Source organism: Prorops nasuta, unplaced genomic scaffold, assembly GCF_024137725.1.
Source record: "Prorops nasuta isolate Cenicafe-Biocafe unplaced genomic scaffold, Cenicafe_Pnas_1.2 PNAS00002, whole genome shotgun sequence".
NCBI classification, from domain to species: domain Eukaryota; kingdom Metazoa; phylum Arthropoda; class Insecta; order Hymenoptera; family Bethylidae; genus Prorops; species Prorops nasuta.
In genome coordinates this window covers 1525099-1540077 of record NW_027116799.1, presented here as the reverse complement: position 1 = coordinate 1540077, position 14979 = coordinate 1525099, and the positions used below count along the sequence as shown (strand labels likewise).

At 37.1% G+C, this 14979-nt stretch overlaps 2 protein-coding genes across 7 annotated transcripts; one reads left to right on the top strand and one right to left on the bottom strand.

Moving 5' to 3' along the window:
- The first annotated feature begins 1399 nt into the window (after nt 1-1399).
- Nucleotides 1400-3405, top strand: icln (chloride nucleotide-sensitive channel icln). 6 transcript variants are annotated; one of them, XM_066736841.1, is made up of 7 exons: nt 1414-1583; nt 1850-1922; nt 2258-2383; nt 2470-2615; nt 2685-2867; nt 2939-3028; nt 3097-3405. In XM_066736841.1, the coding sequence occupies exons 3-7, from the start codon at nt 2265-2267 to the stop codon at nt 3192-3194; spliced, it is 636 nt and encodes a 211-aa protein (XP_066592938.1). In that variant the 5' UTR covers nt 1414-1583; nt 1850-1922; nt 2258-2264; the 3' UTR covers nt 3195-3405. The 6 variants fall into 6 exon arrangements, with proteins under 6 accessions (XP_066592954.1, XP_066592963.1, XP_066592949.1 ...); XM_066736857.1 differs by having other exon boundaries at nt 1400-1922; nt 2942-3004; XM_066736866.1 differs by having other exon boundaries at nt 1401-1922; nt 2942-2998.
- A 136-nt stretch (nt 3406-3541) lies between these two features.
- On the bottom strand, nt 3542-7756 carry Upf2 (UPF2 regulator of nonsense mediated mRNA decay). The gene is made up of 2 exons (XM_066736833.1): nt 7665-7756; nt 3542-7592 (listed from the first exon to the last, which is right to left on the bottom strand). The coding sequence occupies exon 2, from the start codon at nt 7580-7582 to the stop codon at nt 4139-4141; it is 3444 nt and encodes a 1147-aa protein (XP_066592930.1). The 5' UTR covers nt 7583-7592; nt 7665-7756; the 3' UTR covers nt 3542-4138.
- Nucleotides 7757-14979: the final 7223 nt, after the last annotated feature.

The following is a 14979-nucleotide window of genomic DNA, read 5'->3' as shown; positions in this document are numbered from 1 at the left end:
TTCATTTCCAATCAATAAAAACAAAATTATCCATATCCAGCGAGTTCCAAATGTGAGTCCGTTTGTCCTATCTTACCAACAGTAAGATAGACAGCACTGTCTTACTACGGTAAACGGTGTTGTTTGTTGAACCACTCTGACAGTCTGTCATGTTATCTGTTCCATTTGTTTTAAGTGTCAACCGAATTTAAATGAAACAAAACATGAGAACTATTTGTGACTTTATTTCAACGGAGTTTTACATTTTATAGTCAATAATAATATATTAGCGGCATATCTCAAACTATAATTTGTTGAATCTGATTAGTCAAGTTGAATCAAGAATGAAAAGAAATAAAGAAGAAATGACACGCAGCAAGAAATGAAATCTGCAGCACAAATTTAGCAAAGTTCTCTACTAGTAGAAATAGCTAGTACACTTTGCCAAATTGTTTTATGGGTATTTAAGCTATAAATTTACTCCATCATTTTATGGTTTATATCAGTCATGCAAAAAAAAACAATTAATAAAGCCAGTTTGAAGACGAAACAACACGATTATTGATGTCAAGCGTTGGTCAGCAGAAGTACATAGGTTTGGCAAGGTGAATTTGATATCGCGAAGGGTAGTATTTTTATTTTATCACATACTGATTTTTAAAGAATACACAAAACAGAGCTATCCTATTGAAGTTCTCGTATAATAGATGAAAGGTACAAGAACGGTTGAAAATGTTGAAATACAAAGGAGCGGAAGCTTTGCCATCTACTCAATTTTAGGATTTTAGACAAGTCGGTCGGTAATCTGCACTACCGGCTTATAACCAATGTGAATTTAGTGTTTTTAGGTGATAATCTTATTAGGCCATATTACCATAAGTAAAATCTTCAGTACGGCCGATAGCTCGAATGGATCGATAGCTCGAATGGATCAAATATAGTTTTCCTGATTTGGCTGGTCGCACAAACAATCACCCATACAGTACAATTGACTAAAAGACGCCTAAACGATATCTTTAAGTTTTTTGGTGCTCTATTGGAAAGCTATCCAAATTAATCATAATTTCCAGTGTGATATCAGCAACTTGATAATAGCCGTCTACAATTAAACTAGTGAGAAAGGAGATTGCGGCAGGAGTCACCCAGCGGTAACTACTGGAACTAGCAATTAACTTGACCAACTTGACCTTGCTGTGTAGTAGCCACCTAGCAGCGGAAAATAGTTCCCACGCGCACGGCACTCAGACTCTTTTTTACCAGCGGACCAACAACCACAGTGTCTCCTCCCATACTTATCTACGACAGCGCGGACGAGGCTATTCTGGATTAAGTAGTTCATAGTTATCTATTGGATCCGATAGTGTCGCCACATATCCAGATTTGCGAAATCGGCGGCTCGTGCGCAGGCACAGCGCACAAACGTCCATGAGCGATATCTCCCTCCCCTCACCCTGAAATCACATTATTATCCAATGAGTTTTTTCCATTCCTATGACGTATTTTAGACACACGGAGAAGTAATATCTTCCTTCATTTTAAAAACATAATAGTCGTCAACGTGAATGTAAACATTCGAAATTTTCGAGAGTCGATCAGTTTTTTGAGTGAGTTGGGTGTGTTTTAGCCTTATTGGAATAGCTTTGGAATTTGATCTATGCGACTATTGTACGAATAAGGGAAGGAGTTGCGGGCTAAAACTATAATTCATAGTTGGTTGTTTTAAAAAAGTATTTTCTCTGTGGTTAACTTGGCACAGAATAATAATACTAAACGACATTAATCGAGAAAAAGTCGCTTGTTAAAGCGAACTGAAATTGCAAAGCTATATAAAAAGATTGATTGAATTACTTTTCTGGATTCTGCTATATAGGTTACATTCGTCGAAATTAATTTTTTCCCTGGAGTTTACTATTTTGGTGCATAAGAAAAACAAGCTGGAAGTAGTAAGTTTCTTGTACAGTTGTATTCCATAAGTTTCTAGAATTATAGTACATACACCGCTATCACGTTGTTACCGGTTTCCAATGAAATTTTAAACTTGTATTACGTCTTATAATTACTATATACCTATTATTTTCTTGATTAATTAAAATTATATTACACTTGTGCGATACTTTTTTATACAATAAAACGTTAAATAAGATTTATTTTTAATGTAATGCTTATAGCCTTATAATATGGTTAGGCATTTTTATTTATTGTCGCCTTTCTTGCGTTTTGACATGCTTGCATAATTGAAGTTTTTATTTTTTTCTTAAATGATTTGTATATTTTGTAGTTTCAAGATGGTTGTCCTTAGCAATTTTCATGCACCACAAGAAGGTGTTCGCCTTGAGGAGCAAAATACTACAGTATACATTAATGACAGAGAAGTTGGAAAAGGGACACTCTTCATCACAGAAAGGTTTATTACCAGGAATTTCTTAAATCTTTTATTTCATGAAAACATGTTGCTGCTTGTGCTAATTGATCAATTGAATTATTTCTTAGTGTACTATCATGGGTTAATTCAGCAACGCAACAGGGTTTTTCACTAGAATATCCTCATATCTCTTTACACGCAATATCTCGAGATGAGCAAGTTCATCCAAGGCAATGCTTATATATTATGGTGGATGCCAAAATAGACCTCCCAGGTTAATATCCTTATATTGAGTTCATGAAATTTCACAATGGGATGATACCTAATAAGTTTTAATTTGTAGATATGCCTCTAGAATCATCCGCGGATAATGGCTCAGATAATGAAGATGAAGATGATGATCCTGACACAGTAATGACAGAAATGAGATTTGCACCTGATAATACAAATAACTTAGAAGCAATGTTCCAGGCAATGAATCAATGTCAAGCATTACATCCAGATCCACAGGACAGCTTCTCCGATGGTAATAAATTAGTTGTGGCCTCAAATTGTAATTATTCAGTACATTCAATAATGTTTCTTTTAAATTATTAGCAGAAGATATATATGAAGATGCAGAAGAAGAGGACTTTGAATATTACGAAGTTGGAGGAGGTGATGGTACTCCCTTTATTTTACCTAATGGTAATACTTTTTCATTTAGAATTTAGGTTACATTTACTAATGTATATATCTGGTTTGAATTGTTTTAGAACAAATAGGTAGTCACAACGGAGTCGAAGCCGAGGATGCAGATCAAGCCATGGACATTGAAGCAGGTCAATTTGAAGATGCAGAAGAGGACCCATGAAATGAGATGACTGGGAAGGTGCAAATGTGCATTTAGTATTACTTTATATAATCCGCATCATCAGTTTCATATATTTCGGTAGACATGTTATATCTCATTACCGCAAACATACGATAGAGCTATATTAAATGTAAACGCACCTAACATTTATTTATATTCATTTTGTACATGGCAATAATTTCATAGATAAAAATAAATAATGTTCATCGAGCATGTATGTTTGTATATGCAAAATTAAGAGTCGAAACGCGCTGACAGCTCATTATTTCTAGTTGTCTGTAACAAAAATTGAAGCAGCTGATCTAGAAAAAAAGGGAATGCAGTTTCAGCGGAAGAATTACGACTATTCGTTCATAAAAACTGTTTTCTATTTCGTCTTATGAACTTGATAAGTGTAAATAAAATATAATAATAAAACATTAATCAACGTGACAATATAGTATAGAATGAGAGGTAAATATCCTGGATCATATAGCTATAAAATTAATTTTTCATTTCATGGCATACAAAGGCAGTTGATTGTAAACTCCAAAGTAGATAATTTTTACCCAGTATTCTAGTTTCCCTCATGACGTTGATTTTCTGCACGAGTCTTCCTAAGTTTGCTATGACGCTCGACAAATAAACACAATGATGACTTTCTTATAAGATATTGTATTGATTCTGTTTCAACGATAACGATTGCGCATCCGAAATCAATTTATCGATAAATGCGCGGATGAGTTTCTTTTATGTACATATGTTTGTGCAATCGATTCGTATAAATTTTAAATAGTGTTTGACAAAAAGAAGGTAGAGAAATGCGTAGAGTTCACAGATCAATGCTACGAGGTAAAGTGGTAATGAAGGACTAGGCTGTACCAGAGCTAGCAAGCGTTCACTTTGACAAAGTCTACGCGTCGAAGACCACTGTACGACAGAGCACACAAGTTCGAATGACTATTTTATCGAATTTTCTTTGGGCCGAAAATAAGATCAGCATCAGGCGCACCCTTAGGATGATTGTATTTCTGCCTCCGTTCCCGATTGAGATTAACCGTTACCGGCCTGGTGCCTTGATTGATCGTTTCTTGATAATCCTCCTCTTCCTGCCTCTCGGTTATATTCAATGTCAATCTCTTCACTCTTTCCTTCTCTTCCTTTTGCTCTTGTTCTCTATTTCTCAGATTCATGGCTAATTCCGAGGAAACCGGCACCGCCAGGTTCTTATATTGCTGCTTATTTCCTTTCCTCAGCATCAGAACAAAGTCAACTGTAGAATTATCGGTGGGTCTTTCCTGCAATTGCTCGTAGGTTTTCTTGGTGCTTTTAACGTGCAGCGGTACGGATATATCTACTTGTTGCGGTTTTACGGAATCCCTCATTCTATCCTGAATATTGTCCGACACCATTTTATCGAGAGCCGATAAGAAATCGTCGTCTTCGGGGCAGCTGACCCGACGAGGTCCGGCAGGGAGAGCTGCGTGGAGTTCGGTGGCATCCATGATGACTCCTTCGGTGGCACCTTCCGACAAGCTTTGATCTCCCTGGGTATTCTCTTGCGTTCCCATAGTATCGTCCCTCTCGCCATCGGCGGTCCAATCCTCCTCCGACTGTGCTTCCGAATAGTCCTCGGACTCCTCAAAATGCAGCTCAGCTATTCCCTTGGCATCCCCGCCTCCATTACCTGCCGTCAACGATTCCTCGTCCCCTTCGGGGATCGTTCCCATTTCGGAATCCCCTTCAGCCTTTTCGCAGATTTCCTCGGTGTTGGTTTGACCCAGACTTGGGTACAACGTACTCCTAAGCTCGTCTATGGCACTTTGAGCTTCTTTATAACTTTGGAACAACTGCATTTTTGGTCTTAGCATAGTTAAAGTATCCCTGTACATGTAATCGATTCCCACGGGGAATGGATTCTCCGGTGTCCAAACAGGATCGGTATACTTGAACCAGTAGTAGTTTTGAAAGAATACCAGAAAGTAATCTAGCTTTTTCTTGCTGGAACCGCCACTGAAATATTGGCCGCACGTTTCAAGAAGCGTGCACACCAGCCTAATTCTGAATAAATGTTCAGGCGGATCCAGTGCACTTGGAACATTGTGATCCATACTGACACCAAATGTAATTAACAAATAAAGAGTTCTGAAGATATCACCACTTTCTACCATTCGATAATTATACAGCTCACCTAAATATTTAACCATTGCAATTCTGCGTTGATTATATTTCGGTAGATTAATCTCCATGCACAGCCTTATGTCTTCCAGTACACCATCAACGACGTATGGTCCTATCGTCTCGTAATGGGCTACCAGACCGGCCAGCAAGCTTCCAACACATCGAATATTTAAGTATTTCACGTTGTAGGCAGCGGTAAGACATTTTATCGCATAAGAGGAGATGGTTTCGTCTTCCCAATCTAACTTGCGCATCCACTTCAATACTTTGTCCGTATTGGTTTTTGAGAGATCTTGGTAGAGCAGTTTGCGGATAAATTCGTGCACAGGAGGTCGCTCCTTCTTCATGAGACCACCTGAAGATTCTGGCGGATTTACGAAATAATAAGCATTCTCTATTATAGTTACGTAACGAGAATCGAGAGCGGTCACAGCCTTTTTCCTCATCATTTGCTCCAGGTACACTTTTGTTCTCTGGTGCGAATCCGGTGTACAAAAGAGATATCTGCCACAGGTCTCCAAGAGATTGCATGCCATTTCTATGTGGTGATGGGTAAAATCGTGCAGTAAAACTTTTAGACAGTATAGAGCTTCGATTTTTGAATAGAGTTTAAATTTTACCAGTTCACCGATGTATCTCACCACTTTTATTTTTGATTCTATATTTATTTGATCCTTCTTACGAACGTGATACCTGAAGTCATGTTTCAGCATTAGACAGAGGTCATTAGCTACGTCCGGCATAACGGGATAAAGTATGGCAGCTAATCGTGAATAAAATGGTAACAAGTCCAACCGTATCCTTGATACGCCAAATAACGCCTTCACTAGTTTCTTCTTATTATGCTTAGTATTTAAATTCATTAAAAAATCTGCTGCAGCATTGTCAATCATCTCGCGATTAACGCAATTTGGTAAATGAGTTAGAAAGGCGTCCAACAGAATTTTATTGCTTATATTCGACACCTGCGGCTCCTCAACTTCCGCTTCAGGCTCTTCGGGTTTTTCCGTTTCTTCTAATTCGTCAAATGTTATTTCTTCATCGAGAGCTTCTTCGGTTATAGGAGCATCTGGCTTGGGTACCTCTTTTAGATAGGACCCAGGGAGAAATACAGATAAGTCTGGAAGAACTTCGTAAAATCTTCTGGTTTCCTCGTCACCCCATATGTCTTCCATGACACTACTTTCTTCACCATCGTTGATCAGCTTTAAGCTTTCGTCGGCTTCGGACTTCATCTCATTGTCCACTGGTAGTTCCGGCATAGTTTCGTCGAGAGTATCAGAGAAACTTTGTACGTTGCTCAGCAGACGGTCGTAGGACACTTGCAAAGCTTCCAATTTTTCCTTCCTCTCTTGGCTCAACTCACCTCTGGTTTGTAGTATCTTACGATTTTGCTTCTCAAATGCTTGAAGATCCTTGTGTTCTTTCAACAAGTGTTTGCATAAAGAATTGTAGTAGTCTCGCAGTAAAAGCCTAACATTTTGTTGTTTGTCAGATGATAGTAATTTGCTTTTTGGTATAGAAATATTCAACTTTTCAGACAATTCTCTCACTTTCTTTGGAACTAGGCCTGCATAGTCTTCGCCACAGTGACGACAAAAGCTTAAAATAATACTTGCATTGTTATGCTCTTCCTTGTCCATGTTGATTAGTACAGTTAAAACTGAACCAAGCAAAGGCAATCCTTGTTTATGTGTGAAAATCCCTGCATTTACCAATTCTGCGTAGAATCTTAGATCAACTCTTAGTTTACTTGGATTTGCTATTTTTTCACTTACTTTTAACGATAAGATTCTTTGCCAGTTTTCAAAAAAATGGCTAGAAAACTCAGCATATGTTTGATGTAAGAAACCGCACGCACGAATTGCAGGTGCTACATCCGTCATTTTCAATTTAGCATCTACTAAGGCAGTGGCTACTTCGCTTACATATTTTGTCAGATTTAAATTGGCCATATCTTTCATAAGTGCATCAAGTTGAGTTGCACTAAAGTTCTTGAGCTTCTTGACAAAGGTAGTGTTTCGTTTAAGACTGGAGTCTAGTTTACTGAAATAAGTATCTGGTGGTCTAGTGGGGTTTAAATTGACAGCTCTAATTTCTTCTTTTCCCAACAGACGTTGCTCAGTTTCTTTCACATAGTCTTCAAGAAACTTTCTATCTTCCTCAGATATTGTGTCCAAATCTGGAGGAGGATCCTTAGCTTTAGCTACCTCCTCTGCCTCAGACATTTTTAAGTTTCTAGAAAAATTTATTACTTTAGCTTACCTTTCTAAATTATTCGATTTAGTTTAATTATATTATTTACCTTACCTTTTAAAATCAGCTGCTCCAAACTATTTAACTCTGTGATTCAACTTTTTGATTACAATCATAAACGTAATAAACACAAGATATAATGTAAGATGTCCCTGTACTCTGTAGAGCAGTAGAAAGGTTTAAAAAAGAAGGGCTTTAAACGGTCGATAGCTTCTGATGGTAATGCAAAGATTTACTAAACTTCCTTGTCGGTAAAACAGAGTTGGCGATCGTGAAATTATTATTATTCGTTTCAGCGTTTTACGAAAGAAGAGTCTTTTATAAAAAGTAATCGATAGAAAAAAGGACATTTTTTTTTAAATTGAATAATTTTTTTTGAAAATTAAGATATAGATTTTAGGTAGGGTACTTTTGACTTAGCATGCTTCCAAAGATTTCGATTAAAAATGTTATTTATCATTATACTTTCAATATGTAGTGTAGGGAAATAAAATAAATTTTTTAAATTTGGTTAATTTTGTATTTTATTTACCAGGATATTTATGCTTTTGGTTTTACGTGTTTACAATATTTGCGTATCTCCATGTTTTGTATATAAAAGAAATGATTTGACGAAATGAATCTGTATAGTAAACTATATGGTATCAGGAACGTTCCTGATAAATCATTTCCAAATTCAATTTGACACGTTGGAACAGATCAGAAAAGAATTTCGTATTGTACTATATTAGTAAAAATGGTTTTATAAAAGATGAGTAGATTTTTAGGAATATGTAATCAATTATATAAGCAATAAATAATTTAAATAGCACACGACAAACGAAAATCCACACTCTGATTAAATATTCAATAAATATGTGTAGACACACACAAATCAAGATTACACATTGATTCTAAACTATATAATTAGAATTAGTAATCCTATAGTAATTATAAAATATCCTTAAATCTTAACACTCTTAATTAATAAATGCAAATAAATAGGCAAGATGTTATAAACATGTGTTACATATACGGATTAAATAATTTAAAATTATAATTACGTGTATAGACACAAAAATTTTCGAATGCCTTCATGAATGTTTTACTATCTAGATAGTAAATTATGAAACGCTATGATTTAATCATTTACGTATTACTTAGCTCTCTATACTATTGGTCTTACAGGAAAAATATGCCTTGAATGAAACTAGAAAAGTATCGAATTCAAGACATAATTTTCGTTATAAATTATTTTAATCGTATTACGTGATTTACGCGCTGCTTTTTAGTATTATTATGACTATTTTATGGACTAGGTAATAGTTTCATGAACTGAGATCTAGGACCCTACTAATGTTTTTGAAAAGAAATTATGTGTGTTCTTTGTGTCATTTTTTTATACCAATTTAAAATGTATATAATATATTAGAGTTACAGAGAATAATTTCGTGATTAAATATGAAATATTTCTATATTAGTAATGTTTCATCAGATTTAGGTTCCTTTATTTATGAATATAATATTTCTTTTCAAGAAACGTTTCGGGTGTGTGTTCATGTTTTTTGACTAGATTTCACTCTCCATAATATATCGTCATATAATATAGAATATATTACTTTGTATTAATTTATCCTTAACCTAAAGACTAGAATTCGATGACTATTTTGAGATATATCGTACTAATTATCAGCTGTCCATAGTGGTCTAGAGCTCCAAACAGTCAGTTTTACTGATAAATTTTAAAATAATATTTTTCAGATCGTGTGTGAGAATTCTGTTACTTGTAAGAATTACAATAGGTATTTGGAAAGATTATAAAACATGACTGAGAATTTTTATATTAGACCACTATGATCAGCTTGTATGCATGACTAGAGCTTAAAATTATTTTTAATAATGTTCCTGCAACTTAATTAAAATTTCTTCTTGATTATTAGTTTAATTTTACAAACGATATATTGTCTTCATTTATTTATTTACTTTTAGATGAACTAGAGATTAGAAATATTTTCGTACCACAAAATTTAATCCTTGAACTTTAGGTCATATTTAGTTGCATAGTAATTTTTTTTTTTACTTTTTATTATCATTTTTTTCATACCGAAACTAATTTTATCGTTAAATTACCAGGATCTCTTAAAATTTCTAAGATGCATTTTATTATTTAACCACAGCCTAATAATACTTTATTAGTAGAAACTACTCGGCGATATTTTTCGGCGAGAAAGACGGTTGGCCTGATTAGTTAAGATTTTATCTATTGTGCTACATTTAATTTTCCTTAAATTACTAATAAAATCTTTAGCGACTGAAAATAAAATTCAAAGCTTTCGTGTGCGCATCACGCTGCTTGGAATTTTATTTTCACTAAATTATCAGATTTTGTCAATGTGGACATTTGCATAGATTGATTCGACAGGGAGCTATACATTCTAATTTTGATAAGTGTAAACTAAATCTGGCCATAACCAGGCACTTGGTGTATCAATGTCTTTTATGTTAATCAATTTGATTTGATTTTTTTTTCAAGGATACAGTACTGGCACAGTTCCCATAACGAAGTTTAAAGGCAGCTCATTGTATTTTTTTATCCGTTTAATTTTTCCCTTAGCTATCTTATCGTAAGTAGCTTTATCATGATCGTTTAATGACTAGAGTTTGGTGTACCTTAATTAATCTACTAATACTATTCTAATACTACTTTCGCGATGACTATAAGATCTCCTAGATGTCTTTGATTCACTTTTGTATGGCACCGTATCCACGGACGCTGTTAAATTAATGACGTTTAAGAACTATTACAAATTAAAATAGAAAAAACCCATTGCATACTTTACTGGCCTGCAAATCCACTTTTGTTTATATGTAGATATATGTATCTTATATATAATAAAAAAATGGATTGTTTATTTTAGGGACTGATTACAATTACGACAATAAGACTAGAATAATTTATAACCTATGACAAGATTTATGCCTAAGCTAAAAGTATTTATCATTATTGTGTTTTTATATATGGCTGGAATGTATCGTATGGTTAATGAAATTTTGTACTTATTTAGATTAGCTGCTTTGGTTGAAGGACCGAAACGATGACAAGAATTAAACTTGCGTAATGATTCATGACACCTTCCGAATAACTAAATTAATGACTAGAATATATCGTTGACTAGATTTCACTCTTGACTAGAATATTTTTTGCTCCGACTAGATAAATTTTCGACTAAAGTGCTTCTTGACCTTAAAATTTAACTGTATATTGCATTTTGTTATCACTCTCTTCATGACTAGATAATCATTAGATTCTTTGCACTTATCCGAGCAATGGGATAATTTTATATAGCCATTATTATAGCTTCTGGAGTGGACAGAAAGCAAAATGGAATGACTTAACCAAAACGCGTGGAACTTAATATATAATCTCACTAAAGTCATCTTAAATAAAATAAACGTATCGCGCGCGCGCTCGAAACAGAAAAGAGCACAGAAAATTTCATCGAGTACTTTTCGATTGAAACAAGATTAGAGGCTAATGGAATGTATATCAATTTGCACCAAAACTTTCCACTTGCTGCCTTGATAATTATGTGTATACGATTGGTATATCATAAAATTATCAGATGTAAGTATAAGTATGATTTTTTTTCATAATTATTTTTAAAAAACGCTTTAGTGCTTTTAGTGCAAATTGAAAATTTACATGGTGATCAGGTAGAAAAATAAAGTAAAAAAAAATGAAGAACGGTCATACCATCGATAATAGTTGGAAGGATGTCTGGAATACGGGATGAAGTCGTTGAGCTGGGTTTGTTGACCTCGGTTCAAAGTTGACAGGTGGGCAAATTTTGTCGAGCCAGGCCTAATACAAGATTTATATGGTTCGTAGGGCTCCTGTAGTAGATTTCTTCGTGCGATCGTTGGTGGAATAGCAGATGACGATTCTCCAGTGATTTTTGCAGTATATTTTGCTCGACATATTCTCCAATCTTTTTTCAAAAAATTCGACAGAAATTCTCTCGTGCTAACTGTGGATTTCAGTTTTGGAGCGAGGCGTTCGAGTGGTTGTACTTTGTGCATCAGTACTCTACGTCTCCCTCCCTCTCAACTCCTGTACAAGTATTATTTACAAGTGTTCATATATAGTATATACATTCAGTGTATTGTCTCTCTCATCCAATGATTATTTATTTGATCTTCAATCGTTTCCTCGCCGTGATAGCTCTCACTCAATTTTTCAGCGATCTTCGAATAAGTATCCGACGATTCGATACAAGATCGAAATGGAAAGATCAGTCAGTTGTCGTTTACCGATCTTCTTCTTGGTTTGCAAATTGGTAAACTGATTCTAGGTGCGGTTAGTCTGTCTGTGTAGGTTTTATAAGTGAATAAAAATCAGTGAAATAGCTACCACGCTGGTGAGCGTACCATGAGGAACGAGGCAGAGTTTCCAGGATCAGCCAAGCGTTATCAACGAAGATCCGACGTGAGGAGAGATTCTCCTGTGGACGACTTCACCCAATCCCTCGATCCTCCTCCTCCTCCTCCTCCCTGCAATGACGGTTCTCCGATGGTCCCGTGTGTCCCGTCATCGCGAAGATGAGCGAAGGGTGAAGGTACGGTCCAGCAAGAGGATGTCGATGCGTCAACGGAGCTCCTTTTGACGTTTCTCGGTTAGAGTTGCTGATCGGATCATCGCTGCGTCGGGTGATTTCAATCCAGCGGATGAGCCCGTCCGGGAAAATGGGGCAGAAGGTCGCGGGAACCCTCGGAGGAGCGACTCCCGTCGCGGTGCAGCAGGAGGCTAAGTGGAAGAAGAGCGGGAGTAGGATTGTAGGGAGGAATAAAGAGAGAGAGAGAGAGAGACGAGTATCTCTTAAAAAGGAAGCAAAGGAAGATAGGAGAGAGAGAGGAGTCCTCCGAGGGCCCACGCAAGCGCACACTTGCTCGCCTGATCGCAGACTAAGCCTAACCTAAGCAGCTCTGGCGAACCGAAGCTGCGCCTGAGCGCCTGCGGAAGGCACGCGCACAGCCCTCACCACCACCACCACCGTGTTCGATCATCCCCACTAGCCTTCTCTGCTCTCAACTACGTCCTACCCCTACCCCCGTACTAGCCAACGCTGGCTCAAAGCGTGCCGCTCAGTTGTAACTCTCGCAGGAATACCCCCACTCCTCTGCCCTCCACCTTGACGCGTGCCCCACTTATCCCCACTACACCCCCTTTTTACCCCTAGCTCTATTATTTACTTCCCCCCAATCTACCAACTGGTTACACCCACTCCGTTGCGCGCGCAACTTTCTACAGAGCGTTGCTAACTATTGGCTCCTTCGGCCAATTAAATTGGATGCTCCTGTACTCTCTCCTTTTCCTCCCTCTCTTGCCTTCGCCCTGTTTTCCACCGAACCGATCAAGCTTGCCCAAAACACTTGGCGTGGGCGCACAGATTCAAATTCGAACGTTTAACGGACTGACTGATTCGACGGTTGCTTAATTAAGAGACTCCATTGCATTATGCTACAATATATAACCGGTGCTCTACCGAGTCTACTGATATCGATGCATTTAGGGGACTGCGGCCTGTAACTTTCATATTAAACACTGAAAGATCTAATGCACCCTCCTCTCATACATTATCATAAATTACTTCGTGCCTCTCCTCCCTTCTTAGTCTTCATTCCGCGCTCTTCTCCTATCAATTATCGATAAAAGCTTCTAATTGTTTAAATTCCTATCACTTAATCATAATTTGATAATTAGTCATTTTCTTGTCCCATTAATAGACCTATCAACATTGAAGTAGAAATTATAGAGATTTTTGTTCGTTGCAGTTTCAACGTTTTCCTGCGTTAGAGGCTTCCCGTATACGTTGAAATTTTGTAATTTCACGTTACTCAGCGATACTTTGGTATAATTACGAGGTAAGATTGCACATTATATTCCGAATACCGAGGAAACAGAGAGAGAGAGAGAGAGAGACATGGTCGCATTTCCTGTGGAATACAGGTAACCCCTTTGCGTGTCATAAAATTTAGTAATTTCGTCCGTGACGCGCGTCTACTTAGGGCGCAGCTGTCGATACTTCCTCCCTGTATGGTCCCCCGCCAGGATTTTTCAAATTTCGACGAGATATTGGTGAGGGGGCGAGCGAGCCAAAGTGATTTTATCAGGTATTACGAAGCAACTGCGAGGCTCGGAAAGAGGGGAAATGATTTTGGTTTCGCACTGGTAGAAATAAAGCGGCCACGCGTCCTGATTTTCTTGCCAAGGGGTGACATCTCCCTTGCTCCCCTTTCTTTTTTTTCTAACGTCACTAACACCCTGCAGGATAGCGGTGCATTCGTAACTCGCGTAGGGAGCGCATAGGCACGCGACATACGGCATGGTTTGTTACCAAAAAACCAGGGATGGGAGGAGAAAGGGAGAGTTCCTGCGATTTTTCCACCCCTGGCAAAATTCAGCTTTCATCCAGCAAAACAACGCACCGTCCGTCTACTTGCCAAACCTGTTTCCCATGCAAAATCCAGCATATTTGCTCCTGCTTCATTTATATCCAGCCGTCCGATGCACCACTATAATATATATTGTATAAATCTTATACCGAAATACCATTCGTATCCCAATAATCTACCTTCGTCTGTTTTTACTTGCAGTTTTGACACAACAGTTCCTAAAAGGTCGAATAAATTATACCAAAATTAAACGCGAAATTATAGAATATGTTCGCGTATGAAAGAATTTCCCTGGAAATTCTTTAATGGGGTAGTTTTGGAGATTCGAGTAAAAAATCTCGTTAAAATGGCAAATATATATATATATATATATATATAATATGTGACACGAAAGAATAAGGTCGAGTTATTTTGTAGCTGAAGAGAGGTTAGCAGCGGCAGATCAATGGCATGCCAAGAGGGTAGAAAATGAGGGTATTCTATAATGCGTGGCCCCCGGCACGCGTCGTAATGCAAGAGTTCTCCGCGGGGATACGGTGTCCCTCAAATCCCCATGGTAAATGGAGCATCCCGCGATTCTATGGGTAATAAAATTTGTCGAGCGTGCTGATGTCCATGGAAACATCGCGACGGGCCATTCGATCTTCGATATTTCTATCGTTCAAGTGTTAACAATCGGCATCGTTATAAGCCACGTTCTCCAAATTGTAATTGGAGATCCTTCGCATCTGTGCTTCTCCAATAACAACGACAGCCAATCATAATACATTATCTTAATTGAAATAAATCCGAAAAAAAACTTGGCGAAACTTGATCCGCCGTACATTGTCTTCTTTTACGCATCTTAAAAAAAAATAAAACTGAAAGAAGATATATATATATATATATAGGAGCGAGCAGAATTTTCTCTCCTCTTATCAATATAATAATGCGAGTG